The following is a 25,985-nucleotide window of genomic DNA, read 5'->3' on the forward strand; positions in this document are numbered from 1 at the left end:
ACAGATCAATACACGTGTAGACACAGATCAATACACGTGTAGACACAGATCAATACACGTGTAGTCACAGATCAATACTCACGTGTAGACACAGATCAATACACGTGTAGACACAGATCAATACACGTGTAGTTACAGATCAATACACGTGTAGTCACAGATCAATACTCACGTGTAGACACAGATCAATACACGTGTAGTCACAGATCAATACTCACGTGTAGACACAGATCAATACACGTGTAGTCACAGATCAATACACGTGTAGACACAGATCAATACACGTGTAGACACAGATCAATACACGTGTAGTCACAGATCAATACACGTGTAGACACAGATCAATACGCACGTGTAGACACAGATCAATACGCACGTGTAGACACAGATCAATACACGTGTGGACACAGATCAATACACGTGTGGACACAGATCAATACGCACGTGGGGACACAGATCAATACGCACGTGTGGACACAGATCAATACACGTGTGGACACAGATCAATACACGTGTGGACACAGATCAATACACGTGTAGACACAGATCAATACACGTGTGGACACAGATCAATACACGTGTGGACACAGATCAATATGCACATGTAGATACAGATCAATACAGGTGTGGACACAGATCAATACACACGTAGACAAAGATCAATACGCACATGTAGACACAGATCAATACATGTGTGGACACAGATCAGCACACACAGGTAGTCACAGATCAATACACGTGTAGACACAGATCAATACACATGTGGACACAGATCAATACACGTGTAGACACAGATCAATACACACGTAGACACAGATCAATACGCACATGTAGACACAGATCAATACACGTGTGGACACAGATCAGCACGCACAGGTAGTCACAGATCAATACACGTGTAGACACAGATCAATACAAGTGTAGACACAGATCAATACACGTGTAGTCACAGATCAATACACGTGTGGACAGAGATCAATACATGTGTAGACACAGATCAATACACGTGTCGACACAGATCAATACGCACATGTAGACACAGATCAATACACGTGTAGACACAGATCAATACGCTTGTAGACACAGATCAATACACATGTAGATACAGATCAATACACGTGTAGACACAGATCAATACGAACATGTAGACACAGATCAATACTCACGTGCAGACACAGATCAATACATGTGTAGACACAGATCAATACGCACATGTAGACACAGATCAATACATGTGTAGACACAGATCAATACACATGTAGACACAGATCAATACACGTGTAGACACTGATCAATACACGTGTAGACACAGATCAATACGAACATGTAGACACAGATCAATACACGTGCAGACACAGATCAGCACGCTCAGGTAGTCACAGATCAATACACATGTAGACACAGATCAATACACGTGTCGACACAGATCAATACACGTGTAGACACAGATCAATACACGTCTAGACACAGATCAATTCACACGTGTAGACACAGATCAATACTCATGTGCAGACACAGATCAATACACGTGTAGACACAGATCAATACATGTGTGGACACAGATCAATATGCACGTGTGGACACAGATCAATACACATGCAGACACAGATCAGCACGCACAGGTAGTCACAGATCAATACACGTGTAGACACAGATCAATACGCACGTGCAGACACAGATCAATACCATATAACAATCACAGCACGGAAACAGGCCATTCCGGCCCTCCTAGTCCGTGCCGAACTCTTAATCTCACCTAGTCCCACCTACCCGCACTCAGCCCATAACCCTCCATTCCTTTCCTGTCCATATACCTATCCAATTTTACCTTAAATGATACAGCTGAACTGGCCTCTACTACTTCTACAGGAAGCTCATTCCACACAGCTATCACTCTGAGTAAAGAAATACCTCCTCGTGTTTCCCTTAAACTTTTGCCCCCTAACTCTCAAATCATGTCCTCTCGTTTGAATCTCCCCTACTCTCAATGGAAACAGCCTATTCACGTCAACTCTATCTATCCCTCTCAACATTTTAAATACCTCGATCAAATCCCCCCTCAACCTTCTACGCTCCAATGAATAGAGACCTAACTTGTTCAACCTTTCTCTGTAACTTACACAGACACAGATCAATACACGTGTAGACACAGATCAATACGCACATGTAGACACAGATCAATATGCACATGTAGACACAGATCAATACTCACGTGCAGACACAGATCAATACACACATGCAGACACAGATCAATACACGTGTAGACACAGATCAATACTCGCGTGTAGACAGATCAATACACGTGTAGACACAGATCAATACACACGTGTAGACACAGATCAATACACACGTGTAGACACAGATCAATACACACGTGTAGACACAGATCAATACTCACGTGCAGACACAGATCAATACACACGTGCAGACACAGATCAATACACACGTGCAGACACAGATCAATACACACGTGCAGACACAGATCAATACACGTGTAGACACAGATCAATACTCGCGTGTAGACAGATCAATACACGTGTAGACACAGATCAATACACACGTGTAGACACAGATCAATACTCACGTGCAGACACAGATCAATACACACGTGCAGACACAGATCAATACACGTGTAGACACAGATCAATACTCGCGTGTAGACAGATCAATACACGTGTAGACACAGATCAATACACACGTGTAGACACAGATCAATACTCACGTGCAGACACAGATCAATACACACGTGCAGACACAGATCAATACACGTGTAGACACAGATCAATACGCACGTGCAGACTCAGATCAATACAAGTGTAGACACAGATCAATACACGTGTAGACACAGATCAATACACATGTAGTCACAGATCAATACACGTGTAGACACAGATCAATACACGTGTAGACACAGATCAATATACACGTGTAGACACAGATCAATACACACGTGTAGACACAGATCAATACGCACGTGCAGACACAGGTCAATACTCACGTGCAGATTCAGATCAATACAAGTGTAGACTCAGATCAATACACGTGTAGACACAGATCAATACGCACGTGCAGACACAGATCAATACACGTGTAGACACAGATCAATATGCACGTGCAGACACAGATCAATACACGTGCAGACACAGATCAATACTCACGTGTAGACACAGATCAATGTACACGTGTAGACACAGATCAATATGCACGTGCAGACACAGATCAATACACGTGTAGACACAGATCAATACGCACATGTAGACACAGATCAATACGCACATGTAGACACAGATCAATACTCACGTGCAGACACAGATCAATACACACGTGCAGACACAGATCAATACACGTGTAGACACAGATCAATACTCGCGTGTAGACACAGATCAATACACGTGTAGACACAGATCAATACACACGTGTAGACACAGATCAATACGCACGTGCAGACTCAGATCAATACAAGTGTAGACACAGATCAATACACGTGTAGACACAGATCAATACACATGTAGTCACAGATCAATACACGTGTAGACACAGATCAATACTCATGTGTAGATACAGATCAATACGCACGTGCAGACACAGATCAATACACGTGTAGACACAGATCAATATGCACGTGCAGACACAGATCAATACACGTGCAGACACAGATCAATACACGTGTAGACACAGATCAATACTCATGTGTAGACACAGATCAATGTACACGTGTAGACACAGATCAATACGCACGTGCAGACACAGATCAATACACATGTAGACACAGATCAATACGCACGTGCAGACACAGATCAATACTCACGTGCAGACACAGATCAATATACGTGTAGTCACAGATCAATACACGTGTAGACACAGATCAATACTCATGTGTAGACACAGATCAATACGCACATGTAGATAGAGATCAATACGCACATGCAGACACAGATCAATACTCACGTGCAGACTCAGATCAATACACGTGTAGACACAGATCAATACGCACGTGCAGACACAGATCAATACACGTGCGGACACAGATCAATACATATATTTAAACACAGATAAATATGCATGCATGCATGGGCACAGATTACTCAGGTAGATACAGATCAATACATAGCGCTAATGAGAGTCATTGCTCTAAAAGAAATAGATCCATATGTTACACTTCCTCCCTGTTCTGTTGATCAAAGTAAATACATTGAGCTTCACTGGAAATGGAGCTCTGCTGTACCCTTTATCACAAGAATTAGCTTTAGAGGAGGTTATAGCATTCAAACCCTCCCTCAGCTGTCGAGCATCCCTCGTTGATTCCAGTCTGGTCTGGAATCTCCACTTCGCTTAGAGATGGCTTTCCAGAGATCATACCTGCGCCTCTTGTAGCAAACTTGATCTCCAGACTTGAATGCCTCTGATCTGGCTCTCAGCGGGTTTTGGACTTCATTGTTCATTCAGGGCTTATGATTGGGGAAACGCTAAAACAATTTTGTGGGGACACACTCATCTACAGCTGACTTAGTTAATTTAATTTTCTTTTTTTATGTAGAGCTCTATTTGTAATGTATAGTCTATTACCGTAGATTCCGGACTACAGAGCGCACCTGATTAAAAGCCGCTGGCTCTAATTTTAGAAAGAAAATCAATTTTTTACTTGTACAGGCCGCACTGGATTTTAGGCCGCACCGGATTTTCGGCCGCAGGTGTCCCACGTTGTAATATGAGATATTTACACAGAAAGATATTACACGTGAGGATTTTTTAACTTTTAATTAAATCCATATGGTAACATAAACAAATACATATTGCAAATGCTTTTTTTCAAACCGTGCCTGTAACGCGGCTACTTTTAAATATACGTTGCGTATACTTTTTTACTGAACAACATTCCAATATCTCCTAACAACTGGTAAAAAATATATATACTGCAGCCTACCAGGAAAAGTTATTGATCGCCTTTAACTTAAAAGCAGCGTTCGCTCAGATCTAATGCCGCTCCGCCGCTCGCCCCCCGCCATCCCATTTATCGCAAACGGCATTTTTCCCACAAGACGCGGCAAAACCGGGTGTGACGTCATAGCATCCCGCGATGTAGTACAGAAAACAAATATAGTTAAAACACTTCTAACTTTAACTAGAAAATGAATTACTAAGCGAAAATATTATAAACTAAATAACTGCCATAAAGGCAGCACAATGCTTTTCTTCGAGTGTTTTCCATGTTGATGAGGGTGAGTACAAATGACTGATTTACAATAATTTAATTGTGAAAGTGCGCTTGATTTATCGTACAATTTCATTGGACCTCTGTGAACTACTCATCAATTTTATTGGTCTACTGTTACGAGGCAAAATGTTTTTGGCGGCATGAAAAAAATCATGTATTAGCCGCACCGTATTAAAGGCCGCAGTGTTCAAAGCTGTTCAAAATGTGGGAAAAAAGTAGCGGCTTATAATCCGACATCTACGGTATTATGTATTGGAATGTACTGCTGCCGCAAAACAGCTAACTTCTTGACATTTGTTGGTGATATTAAAACTGATTTTGATTCTGATTCTGATTCTGACAATTTGGTCAGTTTTTACTAAATCATATGCTGATTCTGTTCCGTACATTGCAAACCACAATGGCCTTATCCTCTTCCCTTCTGTCTGTGCTCAGTGGTGACATGGACTGGGCTGTATCGACCACTACATGGTACAGCCCATTATCATGAAGTGATGGTACTGGGAGATAACACCATAAGACATAAGGAGCAGAATTTTGCCACTCAGCCCATCAAGTCTGTTCCACCATTCCATCATGGCTCACTTATTATCCCTCTGGAGCTCATTCTCCTGCCTTCTCATCATAACCTTTGACGCCCTGACTAACCAAGAACCTGTTCATTTCTGCTTTAAGTATACCCAATGGCTTGTCCTCCACAACTGTCCATGGCAATGAATTCCACAGATTCACCAGCCTTTGGCTAAAGAAATTCCATCTCATCTCTGTTCTAAAGCTGCATCCTTCTATTCTGAGGCTGTACCCTCTGGTCCTAGACTCCCCCACTATAGAAACATCCTCTCTACATCCACTTTATCTAGACCTTTAAATATTCAAGAGGTCTCAATGAGATGCCCTGTCATTCTTCTAAATTCCAGTGAGTTAAGATGTACAGCCATCAAACACTCCTCATTCATGAACCCTTTCATTCCTGGAATGATCCTCTACGACGCCAGCACATCTTTTCTTAGATTAGCGGCCCAAAACTGCTCAGAATACTGAAAGTGCAGTCTGACCAAAACCTTATAAAGCCTCAGTATTACATCCTTGCTTCTTATATTCTAGTCCTCTCAAAATGGAAACTAACATTGTGTTTGTCTTCCTTACCACCAACTCAACCCGCACAAGAATTCCCGTTGCACATCAATTTTTTTTTCTCCCCATTTAGAAAATAATTCATGCCTTTTTTACTTCTGCCAAAGTGCATGGTTATACCTTTCCGTACATTATTTTCCATTTGATACTTCTTTGACCATTCTCACAATCTATGCAAATCCTTCTATAGACTCCTGCTTCCTCAACACTCCCTGCCCCTCCACCTATCTTTGTATGATCCGCAAACTTGGCCACAAAGCCATCAATTCTGTTATCCAAATTGTTGACCTATAACGTGAAAAGAAGTGTCCAATAGCAGTTTATGTCTGCCTAGTTGCACCATGTGACATCAAATCCAATTACTGTTCTCAATTACCAATAAAGAGGTGGGTCTGGATTACAGTCAACACTAGTTCTTACTGGAAACAATTGCACAGAACATAGAAAAATACAGACAGGAACAGGTCTGTCAGCCACTATCTTGTGCCAAACCAAACAAATAAATAATCAAATAGCCAACTAAACCAATCTCTTCTGCCTACACAATGTCCAGATCCTTCCATTTTCTCACATTCATGTGCCTATCTAAATGTCCATTAAAAATCTCTTATGTATTTGCCTCTATCACCACCCCAGGCAGCACATTCCAGGCACCTAACATCTCTTTTGAAATTACCACCTCTCATCCTAAATGCATCCCTCTGGCATTAGACATTTCAACCCTGGATAAAAGATACTCCCTACCTACTCTACCTATGCCACTCAAAATCTCATAAACCTCTGTCAGTGTCCCCCTCAGCCTCTGCCACTCTGGAGAAAACAACCCAAGTTTGTCCAACCTCTCATTATAGCACATGCTGTCTAATCCAGGCAATCTTGGTAACTCTCTTCTGCACCCTCTCCAAAACATCAACATCCTTTCTATAATGAGGAGGCCAGAACTGTATGCAATACTCTAGATGTGGAGTTTAATGAAGCTGCATCATAACTTTTGATCTCAGTGCCTTGACTAATAAAGGCAAGTATGCCATTGGCCTTCTTAACCATGCTATCAACCTGTATAACCACTTTCAGGGAGTTATGAACTTGGACTCGAGGATACCTCTGCTCATCAACACAGTTAAGGATCTTACCAGTATACTGTTTCAGTACATTGATCTACTAAGGCACAATGCTTCACATTTGGCCGAGTTCCCGTATTAACCACATACCCACTGATAATGACTCTCTCTTTTTGATCTGAGCACATTGTGAAAATGCTGTCTGATGACTGATTTCCAAAAGCAGATTCATAAGACTCGGTTCTCTTTTTGCAGATTCAACCTCAAAAGGAACTGATTAAACTTGAAGTTCTTTTTGAAAGTAGGGAAAGAGAAATATTTCTAATACTCAACACAAATGGAGTTACTTAATGAATTGCTGCTGTAAATCTACATTGTACTTTCTTTATTCTGTAAGGCTTATTTAACATATCTGTCACTGGTTTGACCAAGTTATGATCTAACTAGTTGTAACTTGCTGTATGTTCAGTTCCTTTCTGTCTTTCATCAACAGAATGATATTTCCAAAACATGCCCAGACTTATGTTTTGCTCTGAGAATGAGGGTTACTGTGATACATACCACTGGCTGGTTCTACCTGGAACGTTATTTTTGAAGAAGATAAATTATTGTTAGCAGAAGTGGTTGTTTGTGATGTAACAACCCCCTTTTTCTTCCAGGTAGTCGGACTTTAGAGAGGGGTCAACCATAAAGAAGAGATGGAGGGAAGTCAGCACACTGCTCTTGTTAAAATCAGCGAAGAGAAATACATTTCAAAGTAAGTGAAGCCCATCACTTCCAGATTCAGATCTAGATTTCTTTATCATGTACCTCGAAACAATGAAATGTGTCATTTGCATTGACAACCAACACATCCACTTTCTTCTCCTATCGGGTTCCTACTTTTAAAGCCCATTATCTCTTTAGCACCTATCACCTGCCAGATTCTCACTTCATCCCTCCTCCCCCAGCACCTGTCTAACCTCTCACCTATTACTTGCCAATTTGTACTCCTTCCCCTCCCCCTACCCTCTTATTCTGGCATCTGGGGAATTTTCTCCGGATCAGATTGACTTCATAATTCCCTTTTTTCTCTCTCTCTCTCTATCTCTCCCCCTCTCTCTCCCTCCCTCTCCCTCCCTCTCTCTCTCTCTCGCCCCCTGCAATAGAGTACTTGCATCTTTCTAGTGTTTTCATGACTGCAAAATGCAAAACACTATGAGCAGTTACCATCAGTGTGAAACACAGTAGCTAATTGAAATACAGCCAGCAAGTTCTTTAGAGCAAAGACATTTATTTTTGACCATCTGCATTCCACAAGAACTATGTCTCCATCTGAGTCATATATCTCTTTCGGTGCCCTCAAAATTTGTGTTTATGAAGATGGGTGCTGCTAGAAATGGCAGCGTTAATTGCCTATCCCTGGTTGATCTTGGGAAGGATGTGGTGAGCTACCATTTCCAACTGCTGGGAGAGGAAGCATTGCGAGACCTCCAGTGAGGGTCCTTCATGGTGGATGTCACCTTTCTGAGGCACTGCCTTTTGAAGATTTGCTTGATACTAGGAGAGGCTTGTGCTTTGGTGGAGCTGCCTGAGTCTACAGCCTTCTTTCAATCCTGTGCATCGGGGCCCCCATACCAAGTGATGATGCAACCTGTCAGAATTCTTTCCGTGGCACTTCCTCCCTTCCTGTCCTTCCTCCCTCACTCACTGGTATCTTATACCCAGTGGGGAGCAGAAAATAGAGGGAATGACCAGGGTGGGGATCTTTGATTATGCTGGCTGCTTTACCGGGGCGGTAGGAAGTGTAGAGGCTGGTCCCTGTGTGTCCACACCTCTGCTGTTTCTTGCGGTCTGTGCAGAGCAGTTGCCATTCCAAGCTGTGAGGGTCAACTGACAAATGTCAAATTTCCTGAGGTTTCTGAAGAAGTATTTGCAATGGTGAGCCTGCTTGTCTGTGGAGTCTCTATGGTTGGACCAGGACCAGCTACTGGTGATGTTTACAGCTAGGAACATGAAGCTCTCAACCATATCCACGCCAGCACTACTGATACGTTCAGGGCTTGGTGATTATTTTTAAATCATGTCTTATTTTACTTTTCTCAATTCTAGAAACATTGTATCAAAAGTTATTTAGTGAATGAGAGAAATAGAATGATAGATCCTTATTGAGAGACGCTGTTAGGCACAGACATCATAACCTTGTAATCACTCCAGCTACTCACTTTTGTCTCACGAGGTTGTGACCACATCTTATTATAAATAATGAATTGTAAGCAGTTTCCATTCTTAAAATTACTGGTAAATCAGCTTTCAGACTGAATGAAAGATGCACAATCTAGTATTTTAGAGACACAAGAGACCGCAGATGCAGGAAATCTGGAGCACACACAATTTGCTCAATCTGGAGCAAGAGTTAATTTTCTCAGTGGCTCAGGCAACATCTGTGGAGGGAAATGGACAGTCGATGTTTCTGGTCCAGATGAAGGGTCTCATCTCAATAATTATTACTATTCCAATAATAAACCATTCCATGTCCAATTCCAGCTAATTTTTGTTGGTGGCCACAACCTCAGTGCTGCAGGGAGCATAGTAAACAGTGCAGAGCGACCCTTGCCTCTGGTCCTGATACCCAGCCTTTTCAATCCATCTAGCTCAACGTTTAAATTGTCCAAAAAGCTGGTCATCCCTTGCACTGGGACCCGGACCACCACATTCAGGCCCAAGTGCATCCTTTTCAAATTGACCTGGCATCTTAGATTGATCTAACCTCACTCTCGATTTAGGAGGATGTGCTCTGAAACTCCTCCACTCCAACTTTTCTCCACTTCGCACGCCCCAACTCCATCTCGACCATGTCTCAGCCTCATCCCAACCACTTTTCCATGAACGTGCTGCAACCTTGCTCCAATTCCACATCACACCCGCACTCCTCAACCACCAAGTCAGTCTCCCATTCGCTCACCTCTTCATTGTTTCCAAAGGTTGTCTGCCACAGTTTTCCACAAAAAAATTGTTATCAATAAAGTATTTAGCTGTATTTCTTGCTTTAGGAACCACTCATCTTCAGTAGCACCATCTTAAACCAGCTTGTCATCCAGAGCAGTGAGACTGGCTCCTGAGGCTGTGTTGTGTTCTTTGTGTGAGATGTGGGAATTCCGGGAGACCTCCAGCCTCCTGAATAACCACATCTGCACCAGGTGCATTGAGCTGCAGCTCCTCAGAGAACATGTTAAGGAACTGGACCTTCAGCTGATACGGGAAACTGAGGGGGCGAAAGATAGAAGCTACAGGGAGGTAGTCACTCCTAAGTTGCAACAGGGAGGTACCTGGGTGACTGACAGGAGAAGGAAGAGAAATAGGCAGCCCATGCAGTGTACCCCTGTGTCTGTTCCCCTCAGTAACAGGTTTACTGCTTTGGATAATGTTGGGTGGGACGACCTACTGGAGAGAAGTCGCAGCAACTCTGGCACTGGTGCTGTGGTTTAGAAGGGAAGAGGAGCGAAGAGTAGTGCAGTAGTGATAGGGGATTCCTTAGCTAGAGGAGTAGACACGCGATTCTGTGGACGTGAAAGAGACACCCAGATGGTATGTTACCAGGATCAGGGTTGGCCATAGATCAGATCCACGGCAGGTAAGCAGCCAGAGGTCTTGGTACACCTTGGCACCAATTGCATAGTCAGGAAAAGGGAGGAGGTCCTGAAGAGAGAATATAGGGAGTTAGATAGAAAGCTGAAAAGCAGGACCTCTAAGGTAGAAATCTCTGCAGTTCCTGTGCCATGCGCCAGTGAGGGTAAGAATTGGATGATTTGACAGATGAATGTGTGGCTGAAGAACAGGTGCAGGGGGCAGTGGTTCAAATTTCTGGATCATTGGGATTTCTTCTGGGGATGGTATTACCTGTACAAAAGGGATACGTTGCACCTGAACCCGAGGATGGGCAGTATCCTTGCTGGAAGGTTTCGTAGAGCTGTTGGGGAGCACTTAAACTGATTTGGAAGGAGGATGGGAACCAGAGGGACAGGGCTGAGGATGGGGCAGTTGGTATCGAAGTAGTTGCAGTGTGTAGTGAGACTGTGAGCAAGGACAGGCAGATGACAGAGAAAAATTGCAGTCACTGAGATAAGTTGCAGTGTAAAAGGGGGACAAGATCAAAAAGGGTGTCAGGTGCAGAAATGAAGGTGTCATATTTGAATGCATGGATGTCACCAGCAGAACTGGAATGGCTGGAGTCTCTGAGAGCAATTTGGAAGGCTCAGGAGAGATACATCCCGAGTATTTTAAAGGCAGATTGACACAACCGAGGTCGACAAGGAAAGTGAAAGCCGACAAAAAGGCAAAAGAGAGGGCATGTGATAGAGCAAAACTTAGTGGAAGTTAGAGAATTGGAAAGCTTTCAAAAACAAAAGGAAATCAACTGAAAAGGCCATAAAGAGAGAAAAGATTAAATATGAAGATAAGCTAGCCAGCAGTATCAAACAGGTTAAAATGTTTTTTTTCAGATACATAAAGCGTAAAAGAAACACAGAAAGATAGAAAATCTACAGCATAATACAGGCCCTTCGGCCCACAATGCTGTGCCAAATATGTACTTACTTTAGAGATTATGTAGGGTTACCCACAGCCCTGTATTTTTCTAAGCTTCATGTGCAAAGCTAACAAATTTCACATCACATGATGATGATAATAAATCTGATTCTGATTCTGACCCATCCAGGAGTCTCTTAAAAGACCCTACCATATCCGCCTCCACCACTATCGCCGGCAGCCCATTCCACGCACTCACCACGCTCTGCATAAAAAACTTACTCCTGACATCCCTCTGTACCTACTTCCAAGCACCTTAAAACTATGCCCCCCTCCCCCCCCCCCCCCCCCGTGTTAGCAGTTTCAGCCCTGGGAAAAAGCCTCTGACTATCCACACGATTAATGCACTTCATCATCTTATACACCTCTATCAGGTTACTTCTCATCCTCCGTCGAAAATGGATCAGCCATGATGAAATGGTGGTGCAGACACAATGGGCTGATTAGCCTAATTCTTCCCCTCTTCCGAGTCTTAAAATGGACGCTGTTTTCTTGTGGTAGTGCCCCTCATAGATGTGCTCAATGGTGAGGAGGACTTTTCCTGTGATGGACTGAGCTGCATTCACCACTTTCTGCTGTCTTTGTTTGTGGGCATTTGTGTTTCTATACCAATGAAATGTTAGTATTTAGAAATGTTTTTCAATAGAATGTTGGCAAAAGAATGGATCAACACACAACTGCTGGAGAAATTCAGCGGATCAGGCAGCATCTGTGGGAGGAATTGGACAGTCGATGTTTTGGGCTGAGACCCCTCATCTGGACCCAAAGCACTGACTGACTTTTTCCCTCTGCAGACGCTGCCTGACCTGCTGAGTTCCTGCATCTGCAATCTTCTTTGTCAGAAAGATTCTGGATTGTGCATCTTTCATTCAGTCAGAAAAGTCATTGGTTGTGGTTATGTTAACCATAATTTTATGAATGGAAACTACATCCAGTTCATTGTTTAGAGCAAGACGTGGCCACAGCCTCTCGAGACGGAAGTGAGTGCTTGGAGTGATTAAAAGGGAAAGTTGAGATACGATGTCTGTGGCTCCCATCACCACGTGAAAACAAATATAAAGTAACACTGTAGAAATGAAATGTTTTGAGATACAGATTCATGTTCACATTAAGATTTATTTATCACATGTACATTCAAATGTACTTCACAGCGAAATGTGTCATTTATGTTAACAACCAGCACATATGCTGGGGTCAGCATATGGGGACAACATGCATTATCACAATGCTCAGCAGAACAACACAGAACAAACAATGCAATCAAAGCAGCAACAGTGAAACAAGCTCTTCTACACTGTCCCAGCCACACACATGGACAGTTCTCCAATTCCAGGCCAGGCCTCTGGACCATGGTCTCCATGATCTCAAGAGCCTCAGCACAAAAATAAATAGAGGCTGATTTACCTTTCCTGCTTCACCCTAAGACATAGGAGACAAATAAAATGCAAGGGCCACCGTAGTGTACAGGAGGTTGTCCAAGAGTCGGATATCAGCAGGGTAGAAGCTGTCCTTGAGCCTGGTGGTACATTTTCTCAAGCTTCAACGTGCTTGAAAATGCTTTTGTATATTCTCCCTGATGAGATGGGAGAAGAGAGAATGCCTGAAGTAGGAGGGGTATATGGGAGGAGAGGAATGTTCACTGTTTTGGGTTGAGAACTTCATTAGGACAGAGTAGGGTCTCAACCAGTCATCCCCCCAGCAGATACTCCCTGACCACCAGAGTTACAGAGGACATAGAAATTTACAACATATTACAGGCCCTCCTGCCTACAATGCTTTGCCAACCATGTAACTAACCTACTATAGAGACTGCCTAGAATTACCCTACTGCATAGCCCTCTATTTTTCTAAGCCCCATGTACCTATTTAAAAGGCCCTTAAAAGACCCTATTGTATTCATTTCTTTTTTTTTTTTATTTTTTTATTAGTTTTTCAAAACATTTTACAAAATTAAAAACCCTAAATCCCAATGAGGAGCATTAATACAGAGCAAGTTAAGCATACAATAACAATATGCTACACAGGAAGAGAATTTAACAAAATAGCACCTAAATTAAAGACAAGTGAGCTTAGTGTCCTCCCCAAGCCCCACAACACAAGAAAAAAAACAACAATTCCAGACCAACCACCACACAATATAGAGAGTATAAGTCCGGACAGTCAAACTCCCAGACTGTGAATACACTTAGCAACAGAGGACAATAATGCCTACTACCAGGAAAAAAAAAGGGAGCTGAAAGCAAGGGACTGAAAAGAAAAAAAAACCCTAGTCAAGAGGAAGGTTATGAAAGTACTCGATAAAAGGCCCCCAGATCTTATGGAACTTTAAATCCGAATTGAGAACTGAATAATGAATTTTTTCGAGGTCCAAGCAGGCCATAATGTTGTTAAGCCATTGCGCATGAGTGGGCGGGGCAACATCTCTCCATCTAAGGAGGATCAAGCGTCTCGCCAGGAGAGAGGCAAAGGATAGTATTCGGCATTTGGTCGGACCCAGACATAAATCTGTCTCGCCCCAAAAACCGAACAGAGCAATTAAGGGGTTAGGTTCTAGGTGCTGATTCAGAATACCCGATAGTGTAGTGAAGACATCTTTCCAGAATTTCTCCAAGCTAGGACAGAGCCAGTACATATGGATGAGAGAGGCCACGCCCCTCTTGCGTTTATCACAGAGCGGACTAATGCCAGGGTAGAATTGAGATAGTTTAGATTTAGACATATGGGCTCTATGAACAATCTTAAACTGTAAGAGACAGTGGCGAGCACAAAGAGAGGTTGAGTTAACCGATTTGAGAACTGAGTCCCAGCTCTCCTCGGATAAGGATATATTTAAATCCTGCTCCCAGGCCATTTTAATTTTATCCACAGGGGCCCGTCGTAAGGCTGCTAGTTTATCTTGGATAATTGAAATTAAACCTTTACCTAGTGGATTAATGGAGAGAAATAGGTCCATAGCATTTTTCGCAGGCATTTCAGGAAAGTTAGGAATTAAAGGAGCAGTAAAGTGTCGGATTTGGAGATATCTGAAAAAGTGAGCGTTAGGCAGGTTGAACTTAACAGAGAGCTGTTGAAAAGAAGTGAAGCAGTTATCAATGAAGAGATCTTCAAAATGTCTAATGCCCTTCCTATACCAAACATGGAATGCTGAATCGAACGTGGTAGGTAAAAAAAGGTGATTATGTGCGACAGGGCTAGAAATGGAAAACCCCTGGAAACCATAGCATTTCCTGAACTGAGCCCATATACGCAAAGTGTGTCTAACCAGAGGATTAGCTATTGATCTGGGCAGACTGCTAGGGAGTGCAGAGCCAAGAAGTGCAGATATAGATAATTCTTTAGTGGAGCTCAACTCCATTGCCACCCAGTTAGGGCACTCAGGTTGACCGTGGAAGAAAGACCAGAAGGCAGCACAACGTATATTAGCTGCCCAGTAATATAAGCGAAAGTTAGGTAAAGCCATGCCACCCTCTTTTTTAGATTTTTGGAGGTGGATTTTATTAATTCTAGAGCGCTTATTCTGCCACAGATATGACAAAATAATAGAGTCTAAGGAATCAAAAAAAGATTTAGGAATAAAAATTGGGATAGATTGAAATAAGTATAAGAATTTGGGGAGAACATACATTTTGACAACATTGATACGACCTACCAAGGACATAGATAGAGGTGACCATTGTACCAGATTCTGTTTTGTAGCATATGAAAGATTGACAAAGTTTTCATGAAAGAGATCTTTAAACTTCCTTGTGACTGTAATTCCAAGATAAGTAAATTGATTATGGACTACTTTAAAAGGGAGATCTCAAAATATTAGTTCTTGTGCTTCTTTATTAATTGGGAAAAGTTCACTCTTATGTAAGTTGAGTTTATAGCCAGAGATCTGGCTAAACTGGTCAAGAAGTGAAAACATTAGAGGTAAGGATGTAGACGGATATAAGAGAAAGAGTAGTAAGTCATCAGCATAGAGAGAGACTTTATGTTCAACACCCCCTCTCCAAATCCCGGTCAGTTCAGGACATTTTCGAAATGCTATCGCCAGAGGTTCTATAGCCAAATCAATGAGAAAGGGACTTAAGGGGCATCCCTGACGGGTGCCACGTTTGAGATTGAATACTTGGGATTTCTGAAAGTTAGTTAGAACAGAAGCAGTAGGACACAGGTACAGCAATTGGATCCAAGAGATGAAACTTTGGCCAAGGTCAAATTTTTCTAAGACTGCAAAAAGGTAGTTCCACTCTATACAATCAAATGCTTTCTCTGCATCAAGGGAGATAACACATTCTGGAGTCCCAGTTGGAACTGAGTATAAAATATTAAATAGACGCCGAATGTTAAAAAAAGGGAGACGGTTTTTAATAAAGCCTGTTTGGTCATCAGAGATAATGGAGGGAATAACGGTTTCTAATCTATGAGCCAACACTTTAGCTAAGATCTTTACATCAACATTGAGCAGAGAGATCGGCCTGTACGAGGAACACTCTGTTGGGTCTTTGCCCTTTTTTAAAAGAAAAATAATAGATGCCTCATTGAAAGAGGGTGGCAATTTGCCATAGTTAAACAAATCAGATAATACTGAAAGTAACTGAGGAGAAAGAAGTGAGGAGAATGATTTATAAAATTCCACAGGGAACCCATCAGGTCCAGGAGATTTCCCTGAGGACAGTGCAGAAATTGCAAAAGATATTTCTTCTAGTGATATAGGTGCATTAAGTTTGGCTTTGAAATCAGATGAAAGTGAGGGGATATTCAGATTCTGTAAAAATTGATCCACAGAGATATTGTCATTCAGGGATTCAGAGGAATAAAGCCGAGAATAAAAATTTTTAAATGCGTCATTAATTTCTAAATGATCCGATGTAAAGTCTCCGTTCTCCTTCCGGATCTTTGTAATATGTTGTTTGGCTTTAGAACGCCTCAGCTGATTGGCTAGGAATTTACCAGACTTATCCCCATGAATGTAAAAGCGGCTCTTGCTTTCGAGAAGTTGGCGTTCGACAGGTTGAGTGGACAGAAGGTTAAATTTAGTTTGGAGTTCAACGCGCTTCTTGTATAATTCAGGGTTCTTAGTTTGGGCATATAATTGATCCACATCTTTAATCTGGTTAATGAGGTCTGCTCAATCTGCACGGGATCTTCTATTGAGATTTGCTGTGTAAGAGATTATTTGACCCCTCAAATATGCTTTCATGGCATCCCAGACAATCTGGGATGGCACTTCAGGTGATGTATTAGTGTTAAAATAGAAGGTTATCTGGTCTTTAATAAATTTTACGAAATCATCATCCGATAATAAAGTTGAATCGAACTGCCAGTGTTTGTTCCTCTGAGGGAGACCGGGAAAGTTCAGAGAGAGGGTAATTGGGGCATGGTCAGAAATCAGTATACTCTGATAGTCACAAGTGTGGGCAAATGGGATAAGTTGGTTATCGAGTAGGAAATAGTCAATTCTAGTGAAGGTATGGTGAACATGTGAGAAAAAGGAATAATCTCTCTCCGTAGAATGGAGGAAACGCCATATATCAGAGATACCAAAATTAGAGAGAAACGACTGAATAGCTAAGGCAGATTTGGTAGGTGATCTGGTAACAGAGGACGATCGGTCCAGTTTAGGATCCAACCAACAGTTAAAGTCACCACCCAATATAAGAGAGTATGAGTTTAAGTCTGGTAGTGAGGAAAAAAACCGTTCAAAAAAGTTAACATCATCAAAGTTGGGGGCATACAGGTTTGCTAGTACAACTTTAGTGTTATATAGTTTACCAGAAACAATAATAAAACGGCCATTTGTGTCCGATATTTTATTATGGAGTTCAAAAGGAATATTTGAGTTAATAAGAATGGAGACTCCCCTAGCTTTAGCGGCAAAGGGTGAATGAAAATGCTGACCCGCCCACTTGGACAGAAGCCGGGAGTTATCGAAACAACGAATATGAGTTTCTTGGAGGAAAGCAATGTCAGCTTTGAGTTGTTTAATATGTGAGAATACCTTCCTCCTTTTAACAGGGTGGTTCAGTCCCTTTACATTCCAGCTCACAAATTTAAGTGCACTAGCCATTATCAATTACTAATGCATAAAAGGCAGCAGGCATATAAAAAATCAAGCGGTACAATAGCAGTCTGGGAGCAGAGATGTAAACATAGATTCGTAAGGTCAAAATATAAACATGTCCTAAACAATAAAGAAATGTTGGAACTGGAAAACCTACCCCACCCACACAACCCAAAACTAGACGGCTACCAAAACAAGTAGCTAGCTCTACCAGAAAAATTAACCCAAATACAACTTCCAGATCTGTGTCATTGACAGCAGTTCCGTATAAATGCTATAACAAACAGTAACTAGTTTATGCACTAGAAAACATAACTACAGATTAGAACACCTTCTGCCGAGATATACAACTTAATACAGAGCGAATCGGAAGAAAACCAAAACTAACCTACCCGCGAAATATTATAGAAGAATAAAGTAAGAGAAAGGGAAAGAAAAAAGGTAAGAAGGAAAAAGAAAAAAAAGAGGAAGGGGAAAATTATAAATTCAAGACGAGTATTTATCAACCGTTTACCGAGAAGGGAGAAAAAAACATTCAGAGAATGGAAAAAAAAAGGGGATGAAGAAAAGAAAAAGATAAAATAAATAAGTATTTAAAACAGAGGAAAAATAAATCAGCAGTTGAACTGTGAACCGACAAACAGGGAGGCCTTCACTAAAGACTTCAAACCTCCAAAACAAGTTAGATTTAGTTGTAGAACTCTGTAGGTAAAGTTATACAGAGGTAAAAATAGATTACACACACACCAAATCCCGGGAGAGATTGTCAACAGCCTTTAGAGTTTCAGTGAATAATGTCTGAGTGATTCAAGTGAATTCCGAGTCCAGAGAAAGTAATTTTACTACGAGGAGTATTTATCCACCATTTTAGGAGGTCCGATCAGATTCCAAAGATGACTGGATAGCCGGAAGACTTGCCACAAACGCTTCAGCTTCCCTCGCTGATTTGAACCACTTGAATTCCCTGGTATTAAACTTGATTCTTAGGTCAGCAAGATTACGAAAGGAAGGCTTGAAACCACGATCAAAAAGCACTTTCATTACGCCTTTATACTCAGCGCGCATCTTTAAGGTCTGGGGTGCAAAATCTTCCACAAAGCGAATGGTTGTATCCTGGAAAGAAAAAGAGCCTCTGCGACGTGCCTCCACAATCAGACTGTGTTTTACCTGGTATTCATGGAAACACAAGATTATTGGTCGCGGACGGGTGCCCAGAATTCCGGGGGGGACGTTAACTCTGTGTGCCCGTTCCAGCTCGGGCGGGTTTGGAAGCAGATCCTTCCCGAATATCTCACAGAGAAACTCGGCGAAAAACTTCACGGTTGACCCCTTCTCAGTTGCCTCTGGTAATCCCAGAATTCTGATGTTGCAGCGTCTGCTGCGATTTTCGAGATCCACCATTTTGGAAAGAAGTTTATTAGATTTTTCCTCTAAGCTGGAACAGAGAGTCTCCAAGTATCGAACCCGACTTTCTAAAGCTTCAGAAGTCGAATCGATGCGAGATAAGTGTTCAGCATGTTTGTCCACTTTATCGTTGATCCGATCCAGTTTCTCTTCTAACTGTTTGAAAGCGGTTTTAATTTGCTTTAAGATTTCGTCTCGGAGATTTTCAAGCGCCTCCATCGTCACGTCCGACGAGGTCGTAGTTTCTTTTCTCCCGGATTTAGAACTCTTGCTAGACATTGTAGGTTAGATATATTCACAGGCAAGTAAGAGATACCGAAATAATTCCTAACTAGGCTTTATAAAATGGAGACATTTAGTGCAAAGGTAGCGACAGTAACGGAACAAAAGTTCGGAGCAGCTAAGCGATCGCCATCTTACCGGAAGTCCGATCGTATTCATTTCTGTCACTGCCGCCAGCAGTGCATTCCACACACCCACCACTCTGTGTAAAAAATTTACCCCTGACATCTCCTCAGTACCTATTTCCAAGCACCTTAAAACTGTGCCCTCTTGGGTTAGCCATTTCAACCCTGGGAAGAAGCCTCTGACTATCCACACGATCAATGCACTTCATCATCTTATACACCTCTATCGGGTTACTTCTCATCCTCTGTCACTCCAAGGAGAAAAGGCCGAGTTCGCTCAACTACTTCCAGTAGATAGCTCTTTGCTCCAGATTCCAATATCTGCTCTCTCTTGTGTATACCTGTCCTCCTCACCTGCCTATCGCTTCCCCCAGTGACCCTCCTTCTTCCCTTTCTCCCATGGTTCACTCTCTCTCCTATTAGATTCCTTCTTCTCTAGCCCTTTACCTTTTCCACCTATCACCTCCCAGCTTCTTACTTCCTCCCCACTCCTAAACCCATCAGGTTTTAACTATCACTACCTAGATTGTCCGCCTTCCCTTCCTCCACACCTTCTTATTCTGGTGTTTTACCCCTTCCTTTCCAGGCCTGAATAAGGGTCTTGGCCCAAAATGTCGATTGTTTATTCATTTCCAAACATGCTGCCTGACCTGTTGAGTTCCTCCAGCATTTTGTGTGTGTTGCTCTGGATTTCCAGCATCTCTTGTGTTTGTGTCTACTTTAATTAATTTACTTATAGATATCATTATCATATTTAACATTTAATAATCTGCATTTTATCTTCATAATCCAGGTCAGAACTGTTAATGCTTCTGAAGACCTACAACTGCTACCAAGAAGGGAAGAGTTTCCAGTTAAGGCATAAAGAGGTAGGACACTCTTTCACTCCGGCTTGTCAGTTTGCACAACACTGCGTCATGATGTACAGGGTGATGAAATCATGTGTAATGTCCGCCGATACTGTCAAAGTGTTTTTCTCAGACTGTAAACTGAGGAAATAGATTCTGTAATTCTCCATTGTGTTAACGATTAAATCATCATTTTCCGTTCACATGGTCTTACTCATCACCAGTTTCACCAAGAGATGAACTTACATGAGTATTTGAAACAAGTTATGGCCAAGCTAGGAAGGAGCTGCTCAGCAGCTCAAGGCCAATCCAGGGCAATGCACACAAAATGCTGGAGGAACTCAGCAGGTCAGGCAGAATCTATGGAAATGAATAAACAGTCGATGTTTTGTGCTGAGACTCTTCTTCAAGGCTGGAAAGGAGGGGGAAGATGCCAGAATCCAGGCTAATACATCTGCTCAACTGATCTCATCCACACCTCCACATCTGAAACACAAATGACTTATTTTCTCCCATGGTAGTGGAAGTGAACCCAGAATAGGGATGTAGGAGTGAGTGATGGTAGTGAGAGGGAGCACTGAGCCTTGATTCCTGTAAGTTCACGGGCTGGAACTCCAGGAAAGACTGGCACTAGCCATTTCTGAATAGAAATGACCTCTGTGCTGAGTCGCCTTCTTACAGCAGTGACGCTGCTGGAGCTCAGGGATACAGCAACAGACTTTATTTTCTCAGAGTACATCTGAATAAAGCATTACTGGCACCAGCCTACCTACCATCAAGGACATACATACAGAAAGATGTCAGAAAAGGGTCAGTAACATCGTGAAAGATCCCAGTCATCCTCCTCATGGGGTTGTTTGTCCCACTGTCCTCAGGGAAAAGGCTACATAGCATCCATGGCAGGGCCACCAGACTCAAAAACAGTTAATTTCCTCAAGCAGTCAGAATGGTCCATACCTCCACCCACTAACCCACCCCTCCACAATCCCAACTACCACTACTTTATCATTTCCTGTCAGTCACCTTCTGTACAGACATTCCTGTACCTCGAGTCACTTGATGTACATACAATCAATCTACATATATAAGCTATCTTATGTATTTATATTTATTCTGTGTTTTATTATTATGTGTTATTTGTTTTTTATCGTGCTGCATCAGATCCAGAGTGACAATTACTTCATTCTCCTTTACACTTGTGTACTGGAAATGGCATTAAACTATCTTGAATCTGGAATGTTCCATTGTTTTTAACTGAATGTATTTACACTAGATCACAGTGATACAGGCTGGTGGTCAGAGGTGTTGTGAGTGGGTATCCTTCAGCAAAAAACATGAATGATAAAGATTTCTTTTCCACCTTCGTTATTCACTCACTTGTTCTATTTCTATCTTCCCTCTCTCTGTACCTTTATTGCTTCCATCCCCATCTCCATCTTGTGAGGAGTAGGCACAGTTCCACAAATCAGAGTAACCAGCCTCTTCTCTTCGCATGCCCCTCTCTGCCAGCATAATCAAAGACCCCTCCCGATCTGACCATTCTCTCTTCCCCCTCATCCTGTTGGGCAGAAAACACAAAAACCTGAAAGCACGCAGCTCCAAGCTCAAGGAGAGCTTCTACACCACCGTCATAAGTGGTTCCCTAAGATGGGTTCTTGAGCTCACAATCTACCTCGTTATGACCTTTATCATTTGCCTGCTCTGCACCTTACAGTATCTGTAGCTGTTACGCTTCATTCTGACTTGTTATTGTATTGCCCTGATCAGTCTGAGTGTACTGTGTAATGATTTCATATTTTTATTTAGAGGCACAATACAGTAACAGGCCCCTGTGGCCCAACAACCCCACACAGCCCAATTACAACCAAGTGACCCGTTAGTCTATCGGTACATACGTCTTTGGAATGTGGGAGGAAACTAGAGCACCAGGAGGAAACCCACTCAATCATAGAGTCATAGAGCACTGGACCAGGCCCACCTGCTCTACGCCAGAACCTTTAAAACTGCCCTCTCCAAACAACCCACTTCTGGTTAAAATGGTGTTACTGAATATATGGGACAGCTTCTGGTAGTCAAAAAGCTAAAAAAAAATCCAACTAAAAACATCACCAGAAAATACCTTTTCTGAGGAAACTGTATTAAATTACCAGTGCAAGCAGTGAAGGGGTAAATGATGGTGAGGTGTGTTCGGGAAATGAGCCAAGATGGTGTGCTGCAGAATCCCAGGCAGAGAAGTTCCGATGCTTATTCAACTGGCCCGGGAGTGAGGCTGGATCACTCAGGGTGCTGAAAGAAGTCAGGGGCCTGGGTAGAGAAGTTCTAATCCTCATTCAACTGGCTTGGGTGCAAGGTTGGATCACTTTTGGCTGCAAGCTTATTTGAAGAGCATGAGAGCAGCTTTGGGCTGGGTGACAGAATCTGGACTGAAATCAAGTGACTGGGCAACATGGTCTGGGCCTAGGGCCTTTCACAGCAGCGGTGCCTGGGTCCAAGTGCAAGGTACAATGTGCTGTTTAGACAGTTTAGACATCAGCCCAGATCAGAGGCGAGAACCAATTTCACTCGCTCTCCCCAGTGTTCACTCCTCTCTCCAGGGCACGGGGCCTTTTGCTGTTCTGTCATTGGATCAATTTAAACACCAGCCCAGATAGGCAGAAAAGACAGTGTCAGAATGGGAGACAAGAACAGATTTTGTATATTAACTGTGATGGTCATTCCACGGCGGTGAGGCTGTGCTTTGTGCCCGCCAATATGATGAACTGATAAGTGAAGCTTTGGGCCTACTGCGGGCTGCTCTGGGGTTTGGATCTGAGGGCTCAATTTTGGTTCAGAAACTTGTTGTACACTTCAGTTGTTTGTATGATTTTTATATTTGTTTTTCTTTCTCTTGAGCATTGAGGGTTGATTGTTTATTTTTATTATTTATTTCTTTAATTGGGTTCTTTCAGGCTTTGTGGCTACCTGTGAGCAAGCAAATCTCAATGTTGTATAATTTATACTTTATTTGAAAATAAATAGATCCTGACTCTTGAACCTTGACCTGTACCAAGACCAGAGCCCTCCTTACCCCTACTATCCATGTACCTATCCAAGCTTCTCTTAAATGTTGAAATCAAGCTCACAAGCATCACTTGTGCTGGCGGCTCATTCCACACTCTGGTGGACCTCTGAGAGATGGAAGTTTCCCCTCATGTTCCAGTTCAACTTCTCACCTTTCACTCTTAACCCATGACCTCTGGTTGTTGTCCCACCTAACCTTACTGGAAAAAGCCTGTTTGCATTTACCCTATCTATACCCCTCATTATTTTGTATACCTCTATCAAATCTCCTCTCAGTCTTCTATGTTCTAAAGAATACAGTCCTAATGTAGTCCATCTTTCATTATAATGCAGGTCCTCCAGATCTAGCAACATCCTTGTAAATTTTCTCTGCACTCTTTGAACCTTACTTACATCTTTCCTGTAGGTAGGTGACTAGAAGTGCACAGAATACACCAAGTTAGGCTTCACTAATGTCTTATACAGTTTCAGCATATCATCCTATCTCATCCATGGACTCCTCTACTGTCGCAATGAGGCCACACTCAGATTGGAGCAACTACACCTTATGTTCCAGCGGGGTAGCCTCCAACCTGATGGTATGATTTCTCGAACGTCCAGTATTGCCCTGCCCCTCCTTCACCATTCCCCATCCCATTTTCCCTCTCTCACCTTAACTCCTTGCTTGCCCACCACCTCCCTCTGGTGGTCTTCCTCCCCCCCCCCACTTTTCTTTCTTCTATGGCCTTCTGTTCTCTCCTATTAGTTTCCCCCTTCTCCAGCCCTTTATCTCTTTCACCAATCAACTTCCCACCTCTTTGCTTCATCCTTTCCCCTCCCAGTTTCACCTATCACCTTGTGTTTTTCTCCCCCTCCCCCCACCTTTTAAATCATATATGTCAAACTCAAGGCCCGCGGGCCAAATCCGGCCCGCGGTGGAATTATCTTTGGCCCGCGAGATAATATCTAATTACTATTAAAGCTGGCCCCAGTAATCGAAGCGCCTATGGCGTATGATATGGCTAATGCTGAGTTTATTCAGGTACCAGGTTTTCAGGGTTTTTAGTGTTTATTCGGCAGTCTTCTTCATAAGAAACGGAATTTGTAAAGTGAAACACTTTGTAGTTATAGCAGAGACTGAGACACATGAGAGCAGGCTGAAAAAACGGAGGCAACGAAAGCTGCGTTCGCACGCGTCCAACTGATCCGGCCCGCATGAAGCTGCATTTTGCTCAATCCGGCCCGTGACCTAAAATGAGTTTGACACCCCTGTTTTAAATCCACTCCTCATCTTTTTTTCCTCCAGTCCTGCCAAAGGATCTTGGCCCAAAATGTCAACTGTCTCTTTACCATAGAAGCTGCCTGGCCTGCTGAGTTCCTCCAGCATTTTGTGTGTGTTTCCTGTACTCAGTACATTGATTTATGAAAGCAAATGTGCCAAGAGCTTTCTTTACAACCCTATTTACTTGTGACACCACTTACAATGAATTATGGACCTGTATTCCCAGATCCCTCTGTTCTACCACACTCCTCAGTGCCTTAATGTTCACTGTGTAAGACCTACCCTGGTTGGTCCTATCAAAATGCAAAACCTCACACTCATCTACATTTTTCAGCCCATTTTTCCAGATGATGCAGATCCCTCTATAAGCCATGAGCACCTTCCGCACTGTCTGCTGCACCCTGTTATCCATAGATTTGCTGATTGAGTTAACCACATTATCATCCAGATCATTGATACAGATGACAAACAAAAAAGGACCCAGCACCGATCCCTGCAGCAAACCACTTCTAACAGTCCTTCAGTCTAAGATGCTCTGTCTGACTTCTCCCAACGTCTAATCCAGTTTACTACCTCATCCTGAATGCCGAGCGACTGAACCTTCTTAACCAGCCCAGCCTCCCATGGGGGACCTTGTCGTAGGGAGAAAGTACAAAATCTTTACAGACAGAGATGGAATTGAACCTGGTTTTCTGGTGCTGCAATACTGTTACAATAACAGCTACACTACAGTGCAACCCACCCCCAACAGTGAGCAAGCTGAGCTAACCCTAACCCCCCCCCCCCGAAAGTGAGCAAGCTGAGCTAACCTTAACCCTAACCCCCCCACATATACAGACACACACGCATTCACACAGACACATATACTCATACACACACACACACAGACACAGACACATATACTCATACACACACACACAGACTCATATACACAGACACATGATCTTAAAGCACAAACTAACGGAGATGGGAGTAGACTC

General features: G+C 42.6%; 1 protein-coding gene across 1 annotated transcript in view; it reads left to right on the plus strand.

Moving 5' to 3' along the window:
• Nucleotides 1-7,688: 7,688 nt before the first annotated feature.
• rassf4a (Ras association domain family member 4a) overlaps nt 7,689-25,985 on the plus strand; it is a 120,060-nt gene continuing 101,763 nt past the window's right edge. Inside the window, exons 1-3 of the mRNA XM_073025693.1 lie at nt 7,689-7,711; nt 8,070-8,167; nt 20,630-20,705. Of these exons, the coding sequence (XP_072881794.1) occupies nt 8,109-8,167; nt 20,630-20,705 (135 nt within the window). The 5' untranslated portion in view covers nt 7,689-7,711; nt 8,070-8,108. The remainder of the gene's footprint in view (nt 7,712-8,069; nt 8,168-20,629; nt 20,706-25,985) is intronic.

This window comes from Hemitrygon akajei, chromosome 21 (genome assembly GCF_048418815.1).
Source record: "Hemitrygon akajei chromosome 21, sHemAka1.3, whole genome shotgun sequence".
Lineage (NCBI taxonomy): Eukaryota > Metazoa > Chordata > Chondrichthyes > Myliobatiformes > Dasyatidae > Hemitrygon > Hemitrygon akajei.